This window comes from Lepisma saccharinum, chromosome 5 (assembly GCF_977018435.1).
Source record: "Lepisma saccharinum chromosome 5, izLepSacc3.1, whole genome shotgun sequence".
NCBI lineage: Eukaryota > Metazoa > Arthropoda > Insecta > Zygentoma > Lepismatidae > Lepisma > Lepisma saccharinum.
In genome coordinates this window covers 100,651,932-100,677,675 of record NC_139233.1, presented here as the reverse complement: position 1 = coordinate 100,677,675, position 25,744 = coordinate 100,651,932, and the positions used below count along the sequence as shown (strand labels likewise).

The 25,744-nt window shown below is 35.8% G+C and overlaps 1 protein-coding gene across 1 annotated transcript in view; it reads left to right on the top strand.

Moving 5' to 3' along the window:
• The window catches only part of LOC145987948 (transmembrane protein 62-like), a 76,145-nt gene extending 59,326 nt beyond the window's left edge, over nt 1-16,819 (top strand). Inside the window, exons 12-13 of the mRNA XM_083122788.1 lie at nt 6,863-7,084; nt 15,592-16,819. Of these exons, the coding sequence (XP_082978914.1) occupies nt 6,863-7,084; nt 15,592-15,691 (322 nt within the window). The 3' untranslated portion in view covers nt 15,692-16,819. The remainder of the gene's footprint in view (nt 1-6,862; nt 7,085-15,591) is intronic.
• Nucleotides 16,820-25,744: the final 8,925 nt, after the last annotated feature.

Sequence of the window (25,744 nt, the reverse complement as noted above, 5' to 3'; positions counted from 1 at the left end):
GCTAGTGAGATTTTATATACGGACAATGATCAATGCTGTTAACGTACTGAGCCATCCATGTATTGGTGGCACTATTCCTTTGTCAGTGCCGTGCAAAATCCATCGCTAGTTTTTGCACTGCAAGTTGTGTTTTACACAGTAATTAATGACATTTTGATGTCTCTTACGCCATGGATATCCACAGGATTTGTTCCGAGAGTGATGCAAACGAGGCATTTTCATTTTCCAGGGGTGCAGCAAACGAGGCATAATAGCGATGCAGCTCATAAAAACGTAGCTGTTAGCTGGAATATATTCAGTGACGTAGCAAGGGGTGGGCGATTGCCCGGGGCCTCGCACCTGAAGGGGCCTCACATTCCATGAGATTGATACAAAAAATGAAATCAAAATAAAAACAAAAGAATGGAAAAGGCTAATTTTCGTGGGCAATAATGTTAGAACCTTCTGTTTTTAAATACTAATTAAACGTTATAATTTGAATGAATGCCTCAAATCAGGGGCATAACATGCAGGTGGGTGGACCCTAAGCCTAAGGGGCCAGAAAAATAAAATGTATTGTTCTCATGTGAAACATTTACGCAAAATTCAAGATAACTTGCTTGGACATTTTTACCCATTTATTCTTTTATTGGATAAAAAGTAATTTGTCTTGCCTTCCCTTGCACTCCCGATTTTAATATGTTAACAATAAAGCACCTCCTACTGCCATGGAGCAAGGCATGGGACATTTAAATGTTTGCGTTGTTTTCAACTCAAGGATAATATTAGTAGTTTCTCCTTACTTCTTACAGCTTCAGATTTCAGGTCCCAGAAAACAGAGAAATACATTTTTAAAGTGAATAAAATTATTAAATATCATTTTCGTCAGTAATTTACTATTAGCCAATTATTATTTAAATCTAATAGTTTGCTGACGTATCTATGAAGATCTTGTTCAATTCACATTGAGATTTCTAATTTAAAAAAAACAAATGGGGGCCTCGCATTCTAATCTCGCCCAGGGCCTCACGATATGTTGCTACGCTACTGAATATATTCATATGTCAGTTAGTTACCTGGATATCTGAATTATTCAGATACTAATTAAATAAATTACGCACATGTCTGTAATCTACAATATCAAGATATTTGTAATGTCTTTATGAACCTCCTGCAAAGTAAGGGTTATTATCGATTTTTATGACGCTGTTGCCACATTCAAAATTCACCTCAAAATGCTGAGAAAAAATGTAGCTGTAGCAAAAATTTCGCTACAACTACAGGAATTTTGTAGTTTCGCTACAGCTGCAACTACAATTTTCAAAATGTAGCGTCGCTACAGCTACAAATATTGTAGCTAGTTACAGTAGCGATGGTATAAGTAGCGTGCTACTTTTTACCACTGGATAATAGTTAAATTGAAATTCCTTCTCTAATCCTACAAGGTACGAAAACACTTAATTGTCTTTGATTTTTCACTCGTAACTTAATTTCCATGACTTTTCTAGGAGTTTCAGATTAGTGGGAACCCTGTCTCTCTAGCTTGTATCACATGTAAAAAATACATATATGTATGACAATTATTTCATTTCAAAATGATATGCTCATTGAACAGACTTTAACTGATATTGTAGGCTATAAAGAATGGCGAACAGGGACCTCCTCGATGGTGCAGTGGTAGCGTCATCACCTTGTAATCAAGGGGTCCCATGTTTGATACCCGGTGGAGGTACATAGTGGTTCAAATCCCACTTTAAACTGTAGGTCCAGTCCCGATTAGCCTTACTGTGCATAAAGTGGACTTAAAACACGAACTCAATCAATCAAGAATGGTGAAAAATATGTATGAAACAAATTTGCATTGAGTTAAATAATATTTTTATTGTAAAGAAGAATACCCATTGAAATATTTTTTGTAGAACAGATTAAACTTACATTACATTTTGAGACATGGAGGAGGCGTTGCATCAGAAAACTGGCGAAAATGAACAGCTTTGTGTTCATACATAAGCTTCTAATTCACGAAATAATATTTTGAAGATTTCTGACATTTATTTTGAAGTATTCACATAACGAATGGTGGTAGCAAACCTATAGTTGATAATTGGTTTGTTGGGCAACTAGACAACAAATAAGCCATATGTTACTAAAAATTGCAGAAATCATGCAAATCCCCACTATTTAAGGTCCACGCTACTCAAGAACTTTGAACAATGCTTATTTGTGCAGATGTTTGATAAGGGGCAAGTTTATGACAAGAAGGTGGGAGGCAAACAGTCCATATGATGGATATTCTGGTATTTCAGATGATATTTAGCCAGATAATGAAGTTCATAGATATCAAAATAATCTCATATCTGCTTGACAAATAACTGAATATCCAGATACAAAATTGACAGGTACGTGGATAATTTAATGGACGTCCAAGTGTCCAGAATTGCAGGTATGTGTGTAATCTAAATAATGGAAATTTCAGATATCTGTCATCTGAATTTCCATCTTTAGAATTAGAATTGTATTATTGAAACATTTGAATGATCAATATTCAGATGATTTTTCAAATAACTGCTTTTGTATTTGTTCCTTAGGAAATATAAAGTAATGATTACCAGTAAATATATATGTGTATCTAATGTGAATATATCTTCATGGTGTGTTGCTGAACATGCAGTGAAAATATTCTATGGGAAAAATGCCATGTTTCTGCATGGCTCTTTCCATTTGTCAAGGAGTGGAATGAGCAACTGAAAATACAGAAGCAAATAAATCTATCAAATTATATTTAAGAATAGTTATAAAATTGCATTGAGCATGTGTCAGGTATGTACTACTAAGATGTCAAATATGTATTGAAACCATAGGCATGCACAGACCCTCTGATTAGGGGCGCAAAAACCTTGATGAAAGTTCAGTCGGGAAAGAAAAACCTCATTTTATCTCACTGTTTAAGTTTTATTGCATCGATGTGTGTGTGTGTGTGTGTGTACACATACACACATACATAATCAATTCATCCATCCCATAACAAACCAACAGCAAAAATCAAATAAATTGCCCCTCAAATGTGCGTGCTCCTTTTCCTCCAAACAATTGTTCATGCATCTAAGAGAAAACTGTTTAGCAGCAGTACTTCTCTCTCTGGTAATTTACAATGCATTACAGAAAACAAATTGCGAGCAAGAACATTTTAGGAAATTTATTTTTATTTGTATAAAATTTGAAATGGAGGGGGCAATTGCAGCTCTGTGCCCCCTGCAGGGTGATCTTGGCCATCTGGAAGAAATAATGCAAGAAAGACGTGAAAACTAATTCCATCTTGAGTATCCTTTTGTCCTGCTACTCTTACATTCTGCTAGTCTTGCTTTCCGTTACTTTCATGTTTGCCCCCTAAAATTGATTTCTGTCCAAGGTTGAAAGGCAATGCCCCCTGCCCCCTTGTGGTTGCGCCACTGCACCCTCTTCTCCCGTAGTTGTTTCTAGTGAAGGCGGCAAGGATGGCCACACCTCCCCCTTAGAAAACGAATGTCAACCTTAAAGTACATCTTTTCACACATATAATTTGATTTCAGTCATAATAATTTACATTAATTATTATAATGGGGATGCAGGAATGTGATAATTTCAAATTCGAAAGGTGTTTTTTGAGGGGGCAACACTATTATCAGGGTAATATTCCCCATGGAAAAATACCTTGCTTGTCCCTCCGTGGAAAAATCTTCGAGTGTCCATGATTAGGGGGGCATTTGCCCCCCCCCTCCCCTCGTGCGCATGCCTATGATTGAAGCTCTTCAGTAACTTTTTTTACCGTGAAAATGTATTAAAAGTATTTGTAGATGGAAACACTATATGTAAGAATGCATCTTGGTTACATCATTGTATGGGACTGTTAACCCTTTCAGGTACACAAGTAAACTGTAATTGATATTTATATGTATCACTTTTTGTATACCTTTTGGAGTAATTTGGACAATTACACTAAAATTTTTCACAAAAATGTATATTAAATATGAAATAATTGTTGGGACATATTTGTCCCTATGTACGTTAAAGGTAACAAATAACAAAATATATGCGAAATTAAGCAACACCTTGATACAAAATTATTTTTCACTTCAGAATGCAATATTATATATCAAGTTATTAGGAAACTCATGAACATTGTATATTTAAGCATGAAATTCTTGGAAAAAGTTGCTATCTCACACAACATACATATACATTACATATTGAGCACATGTTATTCGTACGATTTTGTAGTTTCTTTTAGCACAATTCATTTTTCCATTTTTGTACTTTTGTCATGTAATGCTCTGGAGGTTTAGGAGGAAATTGACTCTCAAGCCTCTTTTTGGTACTTACTGTCATTGGCAATGATCTCTTTCTCTTCAAATACTGTCCAATCAACTCTCGAGCAATGCTTTAACGAAACTCCAGTAAGTCATTGACTTCCCTGATTCTGTGTACACACTTTTGAAAAGCTTGCTATACACTATGTAAGAATTATTAATTCCAATATCAATCAAAAAATGACCTGAGGTAGTACTTAATTTTTACCTTAAGGTCAACTTCATAAGTAACTTTTTTCTGATCCATAAGGTCGACACCTCCCATACACTCATTGTACTTTCTGACCATCCAAGGGCAAGGAACATTTATTTTCTCAGAATTACCGTGAATGCATCTTTTTTACATTTATTATTGGGATTGGTGATATGAAATTAGATAAAGATACACTGGCCTATTGTCCATCCACTTGATGCAAGACATACCATTAATGTTCACTGCATAAATATCCCTTGTCTTAATTTATTTGTCCATTGGGAAGTTTTTTGGCATGTTTTTCTGTTTGTGCGTACAGTACCACAAGCTTTTATGTTCTCTTCTGCTAGAATATACTGTAGAACAGGCAAATTAAAAAAGTTATCCATAAAAATTTCACAATCAAAATCACAAATGGATTTTGTTAACTGCAGTATCACACTCTCTCCAAGACCCACTTCTGCATGACTTGCCCCTTTCTTACCTGTGTATAGGTCAAATTCATACAGGTAATCAGTTTCTGATTCACACCTGCACCTCATTTTGAAACCCCACTTTATAGGTTTGTTCTTTATATCCTGTTTCATAATGTTATGTCCTTTGAATTTGACCATGCATTCGTCTATTGCCTGGGTTTTTGATGGACTCAAAGCGGCTTGGAAGCTCTTATTTAGATGGTCCGTTACTGGTCTCACTTTGTAGGCCAGGTCATACATTGGACTATTTCTGTTTGGTTGAGCCTCATTATTTGAGAAGTGCTAATACTTCCTAATTTCTTCAAAACGATGTAAAGGCATTACTTGTGAAACGTAAGGAATACTTAGATCAGGTTCCGTTGACCAATATCTTCTAATAGTAGGTAAAACATGGTAACTCATTATTACATTCATACCTAAGAAGGCTTTCATTTCTGCACTGTTTATATCAAAAACCACCCTGTTTTGTTGAGCATATCGGCAAGTTTCCTCGACTATCAATTTGATTAGCTCATTGAAATTCATAATGGAATCGAAAATTTCAATTGGTTTTCGGACACAACCACTTTCTTCTACATTGAAAACAAGAACTTTCCCATCATCAAAATTTTCATTAATACTAAATTTCCTTGGCTTCTAACTTCTGTTCCACTTAAAATCTGGACCACTGAAAGCACTATGTGACTCAGGGTTTTGAACAGCTCCATGAGGACTTTCAGAATTAGGGTCCATAGAATTCAGCTTGATGTTCGAAACTGTCAATCCCTCTCTTGAACAAGTAACTGCAGGTTCAGGATCGTCTATGATGACATTAGTTTCTCCTGCATCAATGTCTTATATTAAAAATAATTGATCCTCTTCATCTAGAAGAAGATTATCTTCATTGTCACAGTCTTCAGCTTGTAAAACTTGCACGATTTCTTCACAAGAAACAAGAAATTCACGTTGCTTTGATATCTTTCTGGGACAATATAATATAAAAATGCGTTAAGAATATAACATTTTATTACACACACACATATACGCAATATATATTTTATGTAGATACAACTCAAAACTTCTCTTTACAAAGAAATGTTGTTTTTTCGAATTTGTAGAATTACCTACAAACATGCAGAAAGTTACCTTTGTGGTACATAGGGACATATATGTCCCAACCAGTTTCTGAGCCTTTAGTTCTTTCAGGTGCACTGCAGGTAATCAGAAACTCATCAAAATATGTTGTACAAACATTAATAATTACAAATACCAGAATTGTATTTGTGAATTAGAAAACGATTGCAAGATATTTTACGAACATAATCCAAATTGCAAGGCTATATACTTGCCACATTTAGATGCTTCTAAAACTGTATAAATAATACGTGTTGACGACAAAAACACTTGAAACTAATAATATATATCTAGGAAGAAACGATAATAATATTTGCGTCCATGTAACCCCTATCATATGAAGAATGTGGATAAAATAAGACATGGGACACATATGTCCCATGTACCTGAAAGGGTTAAAGTGAAGCTAAAGTTCCCTGTGCTCATTACTCCATGCCATGAAGGCGCATAGGGGGATGTGGAGGTAGGGCCCCACACATTCGCAATCTTGGCCTCTTTTTTTATGTGACATGGTGAGCAACATGCTCAGGCTGCCTTCATCTCCCAGGGGTGTCCCAAGTTATCCACGTGTTAGAGGCTGAGTGAACACCAGAGCTGCTCCATGCAGGGACAATGTCAGAGAAATTCCCACCTAAATAACCCACTCTGAAAATTAAGCCTGAATGTCCCACGTAGCAGTCAGATGCTCTGCCCACTAGACCACCTTGGCTCTTACCCAGAATTAAAAATGATTCGCCTGTAATTTTTGCTTTTAGGTTCCATTTATGCTACGGGCGCAAAAGGTCATCACTGTGCAGGTACATACTGAGGCATCTTCCTTTTCTGATCATAGTTTCCTTGCAAATGGTGTTTGCATATTTCTTCTGGTTAGCATACGGAACTATGGCATTCTTGCTGGGTCCTCTGAGGACATGGTCCGTGGTTCTTGGTGTGTTCCTCTGGTACCAAGCCATAACGCTGCCTGAAAAATGTATGAGGTAAGTTCTTTCTTTCTCTTTGCAAGGTAAATTTCTTATTTTTATTTTTCTGAAATTGTTAGTGAAAAATATTGAAAGTTGTTTCTTGCACATAATTAGACAGGCTTCCAGTAGATTTACATATCATTATGAATATTCTGCAAGCGAAGAAGCATGTCACATTTCAGTTTCGATTTTTTGTCCAAGCTATTAAACTCGCAGTTTTAAAATTCCAGGCCTACTATTTTGGTTGATAGAAAATAAAGTTTAGAAGATTTTACAAAGAGGGGAGGGGTTTGCAGTCTGCTAATGCTAGGGTGGTATAAAAGAGGGTTTAAGGAATAACTGTTCTGCATGGTGGCATCTACCCATGTTGTCCCATTTCAAATGTAGGACACGATCGTGCTGCACCGTCTTCACACTGCACCATCACCATAAAAGATAACTGGTTCTCTATGGATATGTGGTGTGCATTGGTGTTTGACTCACTTTCATACTTGGCCACTTTTCTGAGCAACTTTCCATCTTGAACAGCCACTATGTATGCGCTAGAGTACTGCAATGAGCGTTTTTCGCTCGAACGGCAAATAGTTTGCATGGGCAATGCTAGATGGCCCACAGAATTGATAGTTCTTTCACTCGAGTGAATACATTCGAACTCTTGAACCCAATTAGTACACGTATTTCCGTAATTTGTCTACGGTACTGAGCCCTCAAATATGGATCTTGAAGAGAAGTGAATTTGAAAAATAAGTAAACATAATCATCATCTCCATCTTAAAATGCAGTTTTGTGTATCTTACCGAGATACGTGAAAATGAAATTGATGATTATGGGCTGAATCTACCTAGACTGACATTTTATGTTTCTACGATTATTTTCACATTGAAATGATGTTCGATTCAATGTTATAACTGCATTTGATTATTTCTCAGAATATGGTTATCCTTTTCGGTAAGTGAACTTTGTACACGTACGTACTTGTTGCACTGTGATACGATACTTGTAATTGCTTAGGCAGGTCTGTCAGCGTGTGTATCCATTTTACGTTTCGGTCTCTACATATTGCATACTTCATACGAGCTCTATTTGAGTTTTACATAATATACAAAATTATTATTTGGAATTGTAATTGCATAGAAGGGGTTTCCTTCCACGTGTGGGCTTTAGGTTGACAGTGCTGCTTATTAGGCTCTGAAATACGGGACGATGCCAGTCATTCCACTGCGAGTGTGGTGCGTTCGAGCGTGAGAGATTCAAACGAGTTTGAGCGAGCGAAAGTGGTCCGATGCAGTATTCTAGTATATACTATACACGCAAACTGAAAGGCACAATATTAGTGCAAACACACTGAATGTTATCACTCTACTACAACTGACAGGCAAGTAAACTTGTTTTTCATTTTCAACCCTAATGTATATATATCTGGCCTTTATCTTGATTTTCTACATTGGAAAGTATCAGTGCATATTTAATAACTATTATTAGTAATTCCACATTGTAATTGTGCAGAAAAAGTGGATTTACTAATTAATGGCTGCTGTTTTATCTGATTAGTAGACCTCGGATTTTAGATTTTTAACCTATTTTTCCCTTTACAGGTATGTAAGAAATAATAAGTTATCTCAGCATTTCATTAAAAAATGCTACAATTGATGAAGTTTTATAGTGCCTAAAAAAACTATTTTGCTTCTTAGAACCTATTTTAGGTTTATCTGCTTAAATCAAGTTTTTCTTAGGTTTTTATACATTTTTAAAGGTGTTACAGGATTCTTGTCACACAGAGGCCTTTGCTTTGTTTGGTCACGAAAAAATCAATGACGAACGTGTTTGAAACGTACTCTATGTCGATTTCCCGTCCTCCAAGTCCATGGTGATTTTTCAAAGCTCTAAAGAAAGCAAAATGTCTGGTGCCACTGTTACGTGTACAATCCAAAGTGGTCTGATCCGTGTGGTCTTGCTCACTTTCGCTTCACTTCGGCGCTTTATGGCATTCACACCTTGCAAACTAACATTTCAGCGTTGAAGTTTGCACCACTGACTATGTTTTTGTTGAAAGATTATTTTCAGCATATAAGATGATCCTCACAGACAAAATGCGGAGTTTGAAAAAATATTTTTTCTAACTATAATGCAAAGAGTGGATTTTAGTAGCAAATTTCCAATGGTAAGTTTTGCCATTGCCTTAGGGTTAGGCAACACACATAACGTTATGCAAGATGGAGCATATTTCAGGATATTGGTGTCCCATTTTCATTGCTGGTGACTGGTATAGTCAGCATTTTTAAGAAATTTAGAACTATTTTAGTTTTTTTGAACGTACTTGAAGATTTTTGAAGCCTAACTTAAGATTTTTAGGACCTATTTGAGGATTTTAGAACCTATTTTAGGAACCTAAAAGCACACTTTTTAGAACCTAAAAACCGAGCTCTACTGATTGGTGTAGGAACGATCGGTTGCAGATGAGCACCTTGCTCACTTTCAGTCTTAATTAAGTGCCATTTTAACAATAAACTATTTTGGCCTGTGGTTCTCTCTCGCTGACTTACAGTGTCACAAGTGACCTGATCACATTATAGTAAGATGTCGTAAATTTCAGTAGGAGTATAAATTGTTGTAGAAGGAGATCTGTCAGATTGAGCGTAGAGCTCTCCCACGAGTGATCATGTTACATTTTTTTAAAAAAATTTAGATTCATGTATTATTTAGTCAATAAATCTATGCTGTTTTTAGATACTTTTCGTACCAATATGTTTTTGACGTGTTAGAGGAAAATACGAAAAGTGTCTTAAGTGATCTTATATTACAACAGATTCGAGGAGCACAGATGGAACTACCCCAGAGTTCTTCAGGGCAGCCATTTTCGTTAGAGCTGAGAGCTGTTAGATTGAACAATGTATTACTCTGTTTGAAAACAAATAAACATTTTGAAACAGAAATATAATAAAGAAGAGGGGAAATAATAAACAGATCGCTAGATGTACAAAAATAAATTTTAGAAAATTGAAATGCGGTGAAATATGCCTGAAGAGCAAGGGTGAGTGCTGCGACTGATCGGGGGTTAATTGGTACGGAATCAATATCAACCGATATAGCCATATTTGTTATCGGTAAAATTGCCACTATATATAGCTCTGATATATTTATAAATATTTTGTAATTTATGGCACAATTCTGAAATGTTGTTATTATTTTTATGCTTATATTTGTCTGTCTTAGTCTTGCAATGTAAATATCTGTGAGAAGTAGTAGTATTCTTCATAAAGAGTGCTCTTCCACTATTTTTTGACAGTTCCAGCTGATATTGATCCACCTGTACTGCTTCACAAGTTTGAAGAACCCCTGTGTGTAAAATTGTGTGTCCTGATATGAACAAATAGGTCAATGTTTGCTTCAAATGTCACATTGGTGGTGAATCGCTTCCCTCTCGGTGCCTTCTTGAATGCAGGGAAGTAGAAGTCTCTGAGTGCCAGGTCAGGACTGTAGGGCAAGTGGTCCAGGTGCTCCCGGTCGATGGTGGCACGATGGTTGACAGTTTATGCTGCTATGCAGGGTTTTGTGTTATCGTCAAGGATGAGGACTCCTGATGTCAAAAGACCTGATCTCTTTCATCTGATATCAATCTTCGGTTGTGTCAGCATCTGACAGTACTGTTCAGTATTGATGGTTCCCCTCTCAAAAAATTCCAACACAGAACCCGTTTGGCATCCCAGAAGATGGTCAAAAGCACCTTCCATGCTGAGGAGGTTGGTTGTCTTGGAACTTCTTTTCGATGGTAGATGTCATATGCTTCTATACACCTTGAAGGTGGCGGTAGCCTTCAACTCTGGAGTAATTAGGTGAACCCATCTCTTATCCCCAGTTACAATCTGGAACAGAAAAATATTTTGCTTCCTCTCATACCACAAGAGATGATGGAAGATAATTCCAGTTCTTTGAGATTTGTGATCTGGAGTGAGTGATGTCACTTTACGGTTCCAGAGGATTTCATGGAATGATGCATGGCTGAGTTCAGTGGCAACGTCATCCACAGTCAAGTACCTGTTCCTTCCAATCAGCTCAATATGTCCAGTGACTGTTGACAGGTGCCTGTATCTTGCCTGATCCATCACACTTTCATGCCCATCGAAGAACTCTATCACTTCATCATTTGCTTAACATTACGTCAAGACGATACATTTCTACCAGCTGAATTTCGGCACCTTTTCATGCCAAAAAATGGCCAACACTTTATCCTCTGTCCATGATTGCAGCACACCTCTGTTTTCCATGCCTGCTGGGCACACACTGCTTACCTCTTCCTTTCTTCAACGCAGCGATACGCTGGTGCAACCTTCACAGTCAAGGACATGCATCATAAAACAAAAGAGAAAGTACATATGCCTGTATAATAACCACAACAAATTCCCAACAGTTCATCTGTAGTTTCTGGAAAAACATGGGAAACTTCTTTTTCATTTATCCAACACAATTATGCATGTTCTTTTTCAAAGACAACATGCATTGCCACCATTTGAGAAACATTAATTAAGACCCTTCATATTCTTCAGTGTCCATGGGATGTCGGATTGGTAGAACATCAGTTATAAAATTTCATGTCAATCCAAAAATTTTGGTATCAGTGCATCCTTAATTCTTATTACTTCATCAGTGAGTCTAACAATATTTTTGAAGCAAAACTGTGCAAACTCAATACACTTGAAAGTATAGGAACCTAGAAAATAATTTTACAAGTACTGTTTTGTGAGAGAAATGTATATGTAACTTTTATGGTATAATTACAGTGGAACCTCGATTTTACGTTTTCCAGGGGACGAAGATAAAAAATCTTAAAATGCGGGAAACTGTAAAATCGAGGAAAACTTGGTAAGATTTTGCTATGTTGGAACCATCAAGATTGAATGTATTATGTGGAAAAATAGAAAATCCAGGAATGTAAAATCGGGATTCCGTGGTATTTTAAAGTGTAAATTCAATAAAGCAATAAATACAAAGGAATTTGTAAATTCAATAGAGCAATAAGCACAAAGAATTTTTTCCCTCCAATTTCTTTTTTTTTTTTTGGCAGGAGGGATGGGAAGAGGAGGGAAAATGCTACTCCATTACAAAATGATTTTACTGTATAAGAATCTTGGACATCAGTGTATGTACGAGGGTGATTCAAATGAACACCTTAATTATTTATTATGAGGCAAATGATGAAATACAGAAAAATATATGTACATAATTATTCGACGTAACCCACATGACATTTAATGCACGTTTTCCAGTGCTTCGGAAGTGCGGATACCTTGTGAGAAGATTCTTTTGGTTGTGACTGTAGCCACTTGTGCACCGCAGTTTTCACCTCTTCATGGCTTCGGAAATGCTTGCCTCCCATTGCCTCTTGAGCTGTCCGAACACGTGAAAGTCATTGGGGGTGAGGTCTGGTGAATAACGTGGGTGTGTGAGACATTCAAATTTCGTATCCTGGATTGTTACAACCATTAAACGGGCAGTATGTAATCGGGCGTTGTTATGCAGTAATAATACTCGTGAAGTCAGAAGTCCTCGTCGTTTACTCCTGATTGGAGGGCAAATATGATTTTGGAGCAGATCTGCATAAGAAGTACTGGCCACTGTTGCTCCCTTTTCCATGCAATGTTAAAAAATTACCCCATTTGCATCCCAGAAGAGAGTGAACATGACTTTTCCTGCTGACGGTTGCAGAATTTTTTGGGTTTTGGTGACGAGCTGTGGTACCATTAGTTGCTCTATCTTTTTGTTTCAGGTTGGTGATAGTGCACATAGGTTTCATCTCCTGTAACAATTCTTTCCACAAATCCATCATCTTCAACCTGGAAACAACGCAAAAGTTTCTCACATGCATCGACGTGAAGGTCTCTCAATTCAGCAGTCAACCGACGTGGCACCCATCTTGCAGACACTTCATTGAATTGCAGCACATCATGGACAATATTGTGTGCTGAACCAACACTAATATCCAAAATGACTGCTATTTTCTTCACGGTAATATGCCTGTTTTCCTTCTCAAGCTCTTCTTCCACTGCGGCGATGTTTTCATTCGTCACTAAACGGTGTTCCTGGCCCGGTCACTGGTTGTCCTCCACTGAAGTTACGCTGCTTTTAAACTTTCTACACCAGTCGTACACTTGCTTCAGGGGCACACACGAATCACCGTACTGCGCTTTCATCCTGCGATGAATTTCAAGTGGTTTAACACCTTCATTACTCAAAAAAATGCATCACAGATCGCTGCTCCAACGTGGTGAATGTCGACAATGGGGCAGCCATCTTTGCACTGACGCTGCTTCCTTCTTCAGTGTTGCAGCATCATGTTGCCACCTGTTGGTCATTCCTTCAACTACAAGAATAACTTGTGCCAATTTACAAATTTCTCTTACAACTGTTTGGAATTTTATTGAACTTTTAAGGTTTTCATTTGAATCATCCTCGCATGATACATATAGTCGACAAAGTTTCATACATTTAAAGTATTTTTTTCTAACATCAATTTCATATGTTGAATTTTGAATTAATAAATATAAGGACACGAAATATATATTTTTTTAAAATTTAATATGAACTTAAATTAATTTATATGAATATATTTGTCTACCAAAATAACAAATCCAAATTTCTTGACATTTTGTTGGCCTCTTTTTCTCTTGATTCTTTTCATTTTCCTTAACATTTATTTAATCACCCGTACTTAGGTATAGTTGTAAATTAAGAAACTAGATATTTTTATTCAATGAAAAACCCGTACCACATGAGAAAACTGAAGCTTTACTTTAACAAGAGATACAGGGTTGCTTTAATTATTAATGCATGTAAAAATTAATGCTTCAAAATGGGGATGGCAACATTACTTTATTTAATGTTTTTACAAAACTTCACGCATACAAGGATGTAAGTGCACAAACCTGGACTACAATTCAATACAATTCCAGATTTCCAAATATTCAATTTTATAAAATCCCATTATATATAACAATGTAAATACTGTAAAAAAAAAAACATATCAAAAATTCTTGACCACAAGCATAATTTCTTGACTCTTTCGTGACTTCTTCAATTTTTCTTGACTTCCTTGACATTTTTGACTGGTAGACACCCTGTATAAACAATTCATGTTTCAATGAATGAAAAATGCATACCGATGACAATTATTCATTTGATCCATTTGATTATCATTTCTAATGTCAATTTCAATTGCCACTGGCACAAACCACGTAGGAACCTGTCACTTCTCACAGCTTGGCGAGCTTCTGGATCCTGCCGTTTTGCCAGGAGCCAGTATGTACACTGCCCAACTAGTTTCTCTGCTGTGCCATTAAATTCTAATTATTGCAGTAGAGATATCCAAATATGGTTACGAACCAAATAATGTTGAGTGCGATGTAGATTTGACACGAAATGTTATCTTTGTATTTCCCATAGTTTCATATGTATATTCCCATCAAGAGAATTAATAGATACGTTAACATATTGGTATCACTCCACCAAACCTACTTTATATTTATATTGAGACGTTCCTCCCCAGATATAATGGACTCTTGCTGCGGTATCTGTAACAATGAGTACTGCAAAGCCGTCACTGAACTCTCTCAGGCAGCGTGTTATAATTGAAAGGCCTTACTAGACCCACATAAGGTGTTGTAGTTCAAAGCTGGATATTTAAGACGATTAACAAGTTAGATAAAGTTTATTGTTATTGAATGTGTTCTGACTCCTATGTTGTTCTTATAAAGGAAGGGTCAGATTAATTGGTACTCTGTCAGTATTGGCAGATATATGCATATCGGTAAAAGTATCGATTCTTTTACCAATCTATAAACATCTTATAGTCTAGTGCAAAATTCTACCATTTTGTTATAATGTTTATGTATAATCTCCCTGCCCTACTTTTTTAGAAAAGTAAATGTCTAAATATGCAACTTCTTTTGCACTGCAGTTTCCTGGAAACATATATTTATTAAGGAGGTCAATGAGCCATTCAGGTTCTTCAAGAATCATTTGGAATTTTATATTGGATTAGTAGAGAATCGGTATCAGTAAATTTTATATCGGTACTTTATCGGTATCGGCCAAAATTTCTTATTGGCCCATCCCTATGAAGGATAGAAAGGTTCATTCTTCATTTTTGAATTTTACTATCCAGAGCAATGTTTTGACATTTTTCATAAAAAAACATTCTTCAATCTTTATCCTTTCTGTTCGTGTGCCGTGTGTAATTATATTAAGTAACATGTTCTCAATACTGCTGACTTCCGTGTCAGAGTGGTTAGCATGGCATGCTACGATGCCAAGGGTCCCATGTTCGAATCCTGGCCTGGGCTTGGGTGTTCTTTGTGAATGTCCCATCATGTCAACAACTATCAGCATCTTCGCAAATAGTCAAAAGTTGCAGAAAAGTGAAGTAACTTCAGCACTACTTTGGAATGAATGAACTCGTATAATATGTATAGTTACATGAATAACGTGAAGAGCTGGTCGTTTATCATCTGTTTTCCTTTTCATGGTAGGGAAGCAGCTTTCGTTTGGAATTTGGGTCCTACAGTTGTAAATGCATATGAAAGTGAAGGAGGAGGAAATGCTCTGGTAACAGCTGCAACATCAACATAAATGGAGGAGTCATGCTGGTTATCCTCTTATGTAGACGATGCCCAAGTGAGGATCTCGGACACTTCCTAAGCAACGTGGACACACACAAAAAATGTGGAATGTGAATGTATTTATAGCTGCCTAAGGTGGTGTAAATAATTATTACTAGGTTCATTGTTGAAGTATATAAGAGTTATAAATGCGATGGTGATAATTCCTAGTGTGTCTGTGGAGGTGGTTAATGATATTATTGTATTCTGCACAAATTGACTTTCCTCAAACAATGGACCAAGTGGCTGTGTAAGGGCATATATTAATTGTAACGTAGAATGTCATGACTGTAAGTTTTGCATAAGCAGCAGAAGTCTGAAATTTTAATACTTTCTTGCATTAATATCATTAAGTAATATGTATACTTTACAACTTTTATTTGCTTCTTTAAATGTCTAAAAAAAATACTTTTCATTCACACTTTGTCGTAAGATAAAGTTTAATTTGTGATATGAGATCTTAAATTGCTTTTTTTTTACTTATTTTATTTTCAATTTATTTAGTGGTTGCTTATTTATCATTTAAGTCTGCAATGAACTGGCACTTACAGAGACTTACTTGGTAGCATTTTATTTCTTTATTATACAATCCATTTACAGTGTGTGCAGATTTTGTGACTGATTCTTTATATTTATAAATCGCATACCAGGCTGTACCTTCCCGCGTCTAGCAGTTGAACTAAATTCTGCGATGGTGATTTGTGAGATGCTCATATTGAAGGACGGTTTGCCTCTGATTCTTATTCATGTAACAAAATATATTTTAAGATGACAAATGAATCAAAGAGTACAGACTTAAATCCTCTGACTTGTTATATATTCAGAAAAAATACCACAAATTGATATGGGACAATAGTACCTTGTTGTAGAATTACATGTTCTATCCAATCTATACAGTATATTGTATCCGTTTTTCTACTATTGTCTTTGTAAATATAAGAGGCTGTTTACATGTTTAAAGCATTGTAGTACTTTAGAGTCTATACGTGTTCACAAAGTATTTTTGTATCTAGTCGGACTGTTATGGCTGTGACTCAGTCAATGTAATTGTCACTTGTAACAAATATAGGTATATGTGTGTGTATGTTTATTATGTTAACATGTTTAACATGTTAGGGTGTAAGTTAAATCTGCATTCTGTTTTGTAATTTATTTTTTAATAAAGAAATCACCCGGTTTCGTTATGAAAAAATACTTTACAGGTTTAGAAGTAATGTCATATTTTCATTGTGATAATGTTTTTTTTTGTTACATATTAATTGCTAAATTAACTTTTAGTGTACATGTATCTTTGAAAAAAAAAACAGGGGTTAAATTCTTGATTAGTGCAGTAAATGCAGTTTCAATATTTCATATTTCCAATTAAATGTGCAATGCGGAAATATAGAACATCACCTGTGCAATAAGAGGTTAAATGATTATTTTAAAGTGTGCTCACCATATTTAAAATCTATCTTGATAAATACAGAACACGCACACGTGCACAGAGAAATTGAAACATTTTCCTTCTTATGTTTCACAAATTTCTTATTTGTATCCTCAACAATTGAAGGGAATCAAATCAGGTGATCTAATCTATTCAGCCAACTTGGTCTCTGGGAATGAAGCAGATCATTTCATGTGATACATTCAATCACTGAAGATGCAAATAAGAAGTTTGTGAAACGTAATAAGAAGCAAATTTGTCTCCCTCTGTCCATGTGTGTGTGCTGCATTTATGTAGATCCCTTTTAAAAATGATATTTACAGTATTAAGTGCATTGTGTTATAGTACATTTAAATGTTTGAACTTCTCCGCCATTTTATTTGAACTTGGTAGTAATGGCTCTGAAGCCTTTTTTCCCCCCTTTAAAATTTAGGATTTTGTCAAATATTTCCGACATTATCCAATCTGTTATTTTATGATGTGACATGCATTCTGCTCTCATTCAGTTTTCTAAGCTTGCAGATTCTGATTTGCAGATCTTTAACCTGTGCCTTCCTTATTACCTTCCAGATGTTTTACGTAATTGTGATGCGAAAAAATCTTTCGGTTGTTTTCATCTTGCAATGTCACCAATTCTGCATAGAATGCCTTTCAATGTAAATCACCTTGGTTTCACAGCATTTATCTCTCTTTCTTTTTCATCAGTAGCATTCCAGCCATACTCGATCTAACATACTGATCACATTCTGTGCACTCTATACTTTTCTTCTTTTTTTTCAAAACTGATAGACAACTATCAACATAGTATATTACATATGATATTCTGCCTTTCAAAAGATATTTATGCAGATTGCAGAAATAGTTGAACCTATTTTGGTTGCAAATATTCCGTAATTCAGTGAAGGCACATAGTGGTTTGGATCCCACTTTAAACTGTAGGCACAGTCCCGATTAGCCTGCCTGTGCACAAAATGAGCACAAAATAAACTATTCCCTCGGCATTGCATTGTGCCATGGACGTGTGAAGGTGATGTGATCAGATCCACTCTCAGCAAACATGATTCATGCTGTTACTAAAGTTATGCCATCAGAGTTTAAAAACATATTGAAGGCATAATTTCCAGTGTATTTGGAAGAAAGGTGGCTTTTTTGGTCCATTTTTTTTTTTTTTGATAAAAAAAGCCAGCATTTTACCAATTGCGGCTAAGTCATTTCAATTGCAGTGTTAAAGAGTTTAGAGGTTTGTAATGTCATTTCTTCTACAGGGTGTCCAAAAAGTCATGGAACTGAGATTTTGAATGTACGTAACTTTTTTACAAGAAGTGGTAAGAGGCACGAATCTTCCACTGAGTATTAACGTTGTCCACGTGGATATTTTTTATGTGTATCGATGGTCTCTGTGGATACTTACCGAATTGATAAAAGAACGTTTAATACTTACGCATTACAGATGATTTATGGGGTTAATCATTATTAATTATAATATTAATAAAAAAGGTGTTTTTTTTAACAGGGTGTACTGGCAATAGACTGGTAGCTAGAATTGATCTCTAGGGGAGGCTTTGTAAACAAAGTCAATTTTTTCAAAAGTTCAAATGAATGTAAATTATGTGGGGGTGGTCATTAAGTTAATACAAAATATAAAATTTAGAAATGTACAAATACTACAGTTTTTCTCTATATCTTCTTAAACATCTCTTGAAGTATTCATTGACTGCTACTGACATCATCCCTTACTAGACACTCCATACTACTTTTGATGATACAGATATTTATACCATACAAGAAAAAATGCACAATATACAATCCTAGTGCCTGCTGTACATTCCACCCCTTGCCGTAGCAATAAAACTCCTTTTCGTTCCAAAAACTTGGGATCTGTTGACCTTTGATGCAGATGTGGAAGTCATACATTTCTGTCTAAGCGGGAGGCTGCATCAGGGGCAGCGGAGGTACAGATAAAGAGGCTTCCCTATGAAATAACTTTCTAAGTCTAGAGAATCTTCTAAATACTTATCGATACTTAGACTGGAGTGGTGGAAGACCAAGGAAAAATGTAGAGGATTGAATTCTATGCTGAACCAGCCAGAGGCAGGAAATGGCGAAAGATGATGATGACAGACTTTGGCTCTTAAACAAGATGAACGAATGCAATAGCTGCTGTTCATGTTCTGTGAATTTATCATGCACCAAGTTGTGAGCAAAATAATATGTGCTGTCTACATTTTCCCTCTTTACTGCATAGAAATTATATAAAATAGTTTTTTTTTCTAATATCAAGGGGGCTGACGGCTGATCCCAGACCTAACTGGCAACATTGTGTCAGGAGGCAGTACCAGGTGCACCCAACATCTGGCTAAGTTATCCAAACAGTGTCCAGATGAAAGAAAGATTTGAAATATACATTGTACATGAAGATATGATAAATTTCAAATCTTTTCTTTCATCTGGACGCTGTTTGAATAACGTAGCCAGATGTTGGGTACACCTCGTACTGCCCTCTGCCATGCTTAATGTTGCCGGCATACATCGTAATTACAGAAAAAAAATACTTCTTTATGAATATTGCATAATTAACTTCATTAATCATCTGTAATGCGTAACAAATTATCGTTCTTTTATCAATTTGGTGAACACTCACAGAGACCATCGATACACCATTTTTTTTTTCAAGCAACTCCACAGATGTCTTTATCGATACTTGTTGTCACTTCTTATACAAACTTTATTACATCTTTGTAACTTTTTCCCCATACTGAACGTTCCTACAACAGGATTTTCTAGTTTACATGCTTAAAAAATATCCACATGGACAAAATTAATACCCAATGTAAGATTCATGTCTTTATCGCTTATTGTACACAAGGTATGTACAGTCAAAATAACAGTTGCGTGACCTTTTGGATACCATGTAGTTACCATTTGCTTTTGCCATACATAAGTTTATGTACGTGCCTACCCATTGGCATACTGTTGTCTTGTAATCAATGTATGCTAGGTTTGATCCTCAGTGAAGACATGTTGCATAAATCTGTAGTCCCAATCCTGATCAGACTATCTGAGCATAAAATGAACTTGAAACAAACTTTCACATGTTTGTGTCATTTATGTCACACACAATGAAGTAAATGTTAATATTAAACTATTGTGTGTTTCAGGACAATTAAAAACGTTACTATCCATAATATGTATGCAGAACAACATGCGTATATACCACATTTAATAAAGGCTAATAGAAGGGGATTTAGATCCCAAAGTAACTTATAATTGTGAGTACTGTTGGTCCCGGGTTTTATTCCCGGTGGAGGCACATAGTGGTTTGGATCCCACGTTAAACTGTAGGTCCATTCCAGATTAACCTTACTGTGCATAAAGTGGACTTAAAACTCCAAATCAATCCAATTGTGAGTGCTGTTGTTCGAAAATAGCCAGTTTTGATTGAATAATATAAAATAATGAGCCTCCCTGATGGCATAAAATAATGATGTTACCTTCTATTAAAGGGGTTCCAGGTTGAATCCCCAATGGAGGCACAGTGGTTTAGGTCCCATTTTAAACTGTGGGTCCAATCCCAATTAGCATATTTGAGCTTAAATTGGGCTTATACAAAATTTTACTGAGAGAAGGCCAAGATTTGTTTAATGTTTTTTTTTCCCCCATTTGTGGTCAATCTATTTCAGTGTCTGCCTAAGTTTTAGGGCTACCATGCACTAGGACGGTGTTCCTCAATTGCTGGGCTGTGGCCCAGTATCAAGCCGTGAGAGTTCATTAGATCCAGTGGTTGCCAAATATTTTAAACCCAATTTTATATTTGTCAACAAGCCTAGACATATTCCATATGCCATAATTTATTTATTAATATTTAATTTCAAGCGTTCATATTAATGTATAAAGTTTTAAAAAAAATAGAAAAATTAGTCAAATTATACATGATACACTTGAAAGCTAGATACAAATATTTTAAGCTAAATACAAATGTAAAGGTGTTTGCTGCTAGATTTTCTATTTTAGATATAGTTAAAAGAAAAAAAAACTATATCACTGAGGGTACATTTGATAAATGAATCAAAAGATGTAGCACTATGTTCTATTTTTTTTCTTTTGCTTCATTTGCATGTTCATATGTCAAATTCAAATTCAAACAAAATTATATTGTGCTATTAATTTACAAAATATATGTACAAAACTACTGTAGTTATGGAAGTGTTCATATACTACGTAGATGTATTTAATAAGCCTACTGTTCTTTCTTACCCCTGAACAAGAGCATTTTCCACTATTTCTGGGAATGTATAAATAATAACAATAATAATAAAAACTAACAAATTACGATAATTTCCAGACACTTACAAAATGCATAAAACGTCAGGAATTAACGACTTTTTAAAATTACCATTCAGTATTTCCTGACTGCTCGGGATCCCGAAAAGTTGGGAAGTCATTTCCCGAAGTCTGGATTGGAACTGAAAATATTTTTCCCGATCCCGACTTTTAGGGATCCCGCACACCCCTAGGATTTAACCTAAATATGTACAACTGAAATGCAAATTTCTTCACTTGAAAGGATATGGAAACCTGACAGGATAAAAAGCAAAGATATGCATGAATTTTCAACAAGAACTACATGAAATTATGAGTCTGAGTCAGTAGAGTACCTCACAGTAAATTGTACATAAGTTGGAAATATATTTTATTTATTTATTTGCTTTGCATACAATTGAAAAGCTTTACTAGATTAAGTAAACTGATATTTATTATTTTATTGTATTTATATTTTCTTTATAGAAAACAATAAGATATTCTCAAGTAATAAAGAGTAAGATTCTTTTTATGGGTTAAACGTGATCAGGATTAAATAAAAATGTAGTCTTTGTATGTATTTTTATCAGAGCAGTTCCCTGCTTAAAAGTTTTAAAAAATGAATCCCATCCTCTGTGGCAATTACAAACTACTTGTTGACACATTCAACTACCTGCTCTTTGTCTTTGGTGTGCTTGACTTTGGATAAATTATCCAGAGAGATATGAACATCTACATTGAAGTATGTTTAACAATAGAATGATTTTTCAATGCATGGACTGTGCTTTGAACATTTTTTTTCTGCCAGGGTTTCTCTGTCATTTTTGGCTCATCAAGGTGATGATGATGAATGGTGGTTAGATGATACTGATGAAGGGGCAGCTTGAATCTTCAGTGGCAAGACTACAGTTGACTGCTCAATGCATTCAATCACTGAGGCAGCCGAAACATTGGCTGAATGAGGTAAAACTACTCCAGCATTTGTGTTTTTGTGTAGTTGTCTCTAAATTATTTACATCCAATAACCATTCATCATCATTGGGATTAATTTAACAAAGGAGCATATGAAAATTATACATATATGTAACAAATTCTAGTGTATTTTGTTAAGAAGAAATATAAGAACATTGTGCAAATTTAAATACAGGTATGTCAATAAAAAGTCCTTTTGTAAAATGCAATTCTTAAAATATTTAATTTGCACTGATTGTGTTGCACTAGAGTAATAAAAAGTGTTTTGGAAACCACACACATACTCATATATCTACATTGTGAGCCAAACTGTTAGGCCTAATAACTAAAAGATCTCAAAAACACCCTTTGTGATGGTTGTGTGATTATATCAAAATGTAGTTGAGCAATGTGCATGTAGCTTAAATGCAAGGAGCACTGTGTGTGAAGAAAGCAATTTTTCAAGTGCTAATCGTGTTTTCTCAAGCAATATGCAGGTAGCTTCAACTCAACCGATTGTAACTAAAATAAAATATGTTTAATAAAGAGAAATTCTTAAAATATGTTCAACAAACTTGTTTTTCTTTCCTTTTTTATCTTTCTTTACTTTGAGGTGGCAACATAACTTCAAGTGATACATTTTGAATCAACATGAACACATATTTCTTTCTACATATCCATGAATAATAAAAAAGGGGGGGGAGGAAATTCGAAATAATGCATTTCAGGCATATTTCTCACCTGCATCGTCAAGGGAAGAGTCGAGAAGTAAAAACAAGGCTTTTACAGCATTATTTCATGGACCAATTTTTCTTTTACATATTTATCCCTGGACATCAATTTTAAGTGTGTGTTGTACCAAGCACATGATGATATTTAACTGAGCTGATTTCCGTCTTGTGTTTGGACAGGGAGTATCCTAGGTAGACAGGCCATTTTGAGGCACAATATAAATGCATAAAGCTTTACAAGAGATGATTTGAAAAAGTTGGTATTTTCTGATGAACTGAAAATTTCCGCAGCATTATGTACATTGTCATGTTTCGGGAAAGAAAAACATTCTGGCTGCATTTTAGAAACTGTGGAACATCCACCTCATGTAGTGGTTTGGGGAACATTTTCCATGTAGCTGTAGTGTGGTTTCATTTCAAAGGTGGTACAGAGAATACTTTGTGGTCCTCTACAACATTGTCACAATCATGTTGGTTGATGTCTGGGTTGGACTGCCATCAGGTTGAGTCTATTCCTAAACGCACAGCCATGAATTTAGAGTTCGACTGTTGCCACGTCGGAGCACAACCCCGTGTGTTCGGAGGTTTAAGAGAATGAAAGATCTCGTAGGGTTGGTCCATGTGATACAAACTGACAGTATTTGCTTGAAAGGTCAGAGATGATGACTGCATATCAAATGGGACTCGAAAGTGCCCCGCAGAGAGGTCGGTCTGATGCTCAAACTAGGCACCGCAGCCCGGTTGATGCTGCCACACAGTGCATGGGAACCAGCGATGTTTGTCCTGCTCTTGTATAAGTTGCGATGTTTGTCCTGATCTTGTATAAGTTGTTTCTTGTCATACAAGAACACCTTTCCAAGCTGGTTTCTGGTCAGTGGATATGTCATAGCCATGCTTCTGAGTGGGAGATACCTTTGGAAAATGATACTGAATGGTATTGACATCTTCCAACCCCTGCCTTTTATTCGATACGTGTTACTAATTTTTTCAATACTGATGCTGAGGACTGATTCAATCCAACTCTCCATGCAATGTATCTTGTGGACTATCCTTCATTGTTTCAGTGCAACACATCAGGGTTACCAAACCTGGAAAACTCAGGCAATTTGAAAAAAATAAAATTCTCATTGAAATCTCAGGGAAAATCATCTAATTGCTCAAACAGTCCCATTGAAGTACATCTGAAAGACTAGAATATGGTCCTGCCTTTTGATAATAATTACAATAGTTACAATAACACCAATTGTTACAACTTCAATAATTTGCTTTATACAAGCTTCTTTGAAGATATAGGTTTTAGTACATGTTAATTTTGCATTGCAGATTAGTTACTATTGTGTCCATTTGTAAACTTCCGTTTCTCAAAGGTTTAATTCAGAATTAATCATGGTACACAAGCCTATTTTACATGGTCCAGTTTCTCCCGTGAAGTTTCCCATGAAATCCATTAAAACTATGTCTCTTAGACAACAGGACACCAAGAGCAGCTGCTCGATACAAAATGCGGATGCTTGAATAAGCTACTTTTGAACCCTAGAACACTACCACTACTGGGAGAAATGTTTTCACTTACCCTTTGTAAATTTTACAATGATACTTTATTTTTTATGTATCTACAAAACCGTTCGTAATTTTGTTGCTTTCTCATCTTACCTTTGTATTTTTGTTTACAATTGTTCTTACTTAACTGTCTTGGAAATGCAAAATTTAGGGTACAAAATATCACATCTGAAAGTTGATTTAAAAAAAATGTTTTGAAATTAAAGTTTTTATTTGCAATAATGAAAGTGCTCTTTAATATTCGAAATGTAAAGTATTTTTAAAATTATCAATTAGATTTTAAATTAAAATTACAAGTAAGGGGAGGGGATACAGATTCTCCCTTGCCACATCCTCTAGACCATTCGGAAAGGCACGTGAGTGGAGGCTGGCCACTTCACTCCCCCCTGTTCTTCGGGAAGAAAATTAATGACTTCGGAAGAGGGAAGATGTGGGCAGACTGGCCAGCCGCTTTTTCTTCCAAACCAGTCGGCTTCCTTGCAAAGAGAGTTTTACAATTTGTCACGTTTCAAGGACAAATGTGTCCCAGGTTTTATTATACTCGGTGAAAGCGAATGCTGGTTCGGATCGTGTAGGTCCGCTGTCCTCTGTGGTGGAGTGGTTAGCACATCGCGCTACGACAACAGTGGTCACGGGTTCGAATCCATTCATGAATTTCATCATATCATTATCAGTCATCCCAATCTTCGCGATTAGCAAAAAAGTGGAAGAAAAACGAAGTAAAATAAATTAAACAATAAAATAAACCAAATCAATAAATTAAATTGTAGGTCCAGCCCCGATTATCCTATCTGTGCATAAAGAGGGCTTTTAAAAACAAAACTCACATAGTAATGTGTTTATGGTTTAGGCTATTTTTCAAACAACATAACCTACATTACAGTTTACCAAAGTGTCCAACGGGGTGACATTCTCGAACAGTAAGTCTCGATTTAACAAAGTTTATCTCGTTCTCGTTCCTGTCTCTATTTTCAAGAGCTAGTTCCCGTGTCTGAGTGATTGTCCATTCATGAATTTCATCATATCATCATCACTCATCCCAACCTTCGCGATTAGA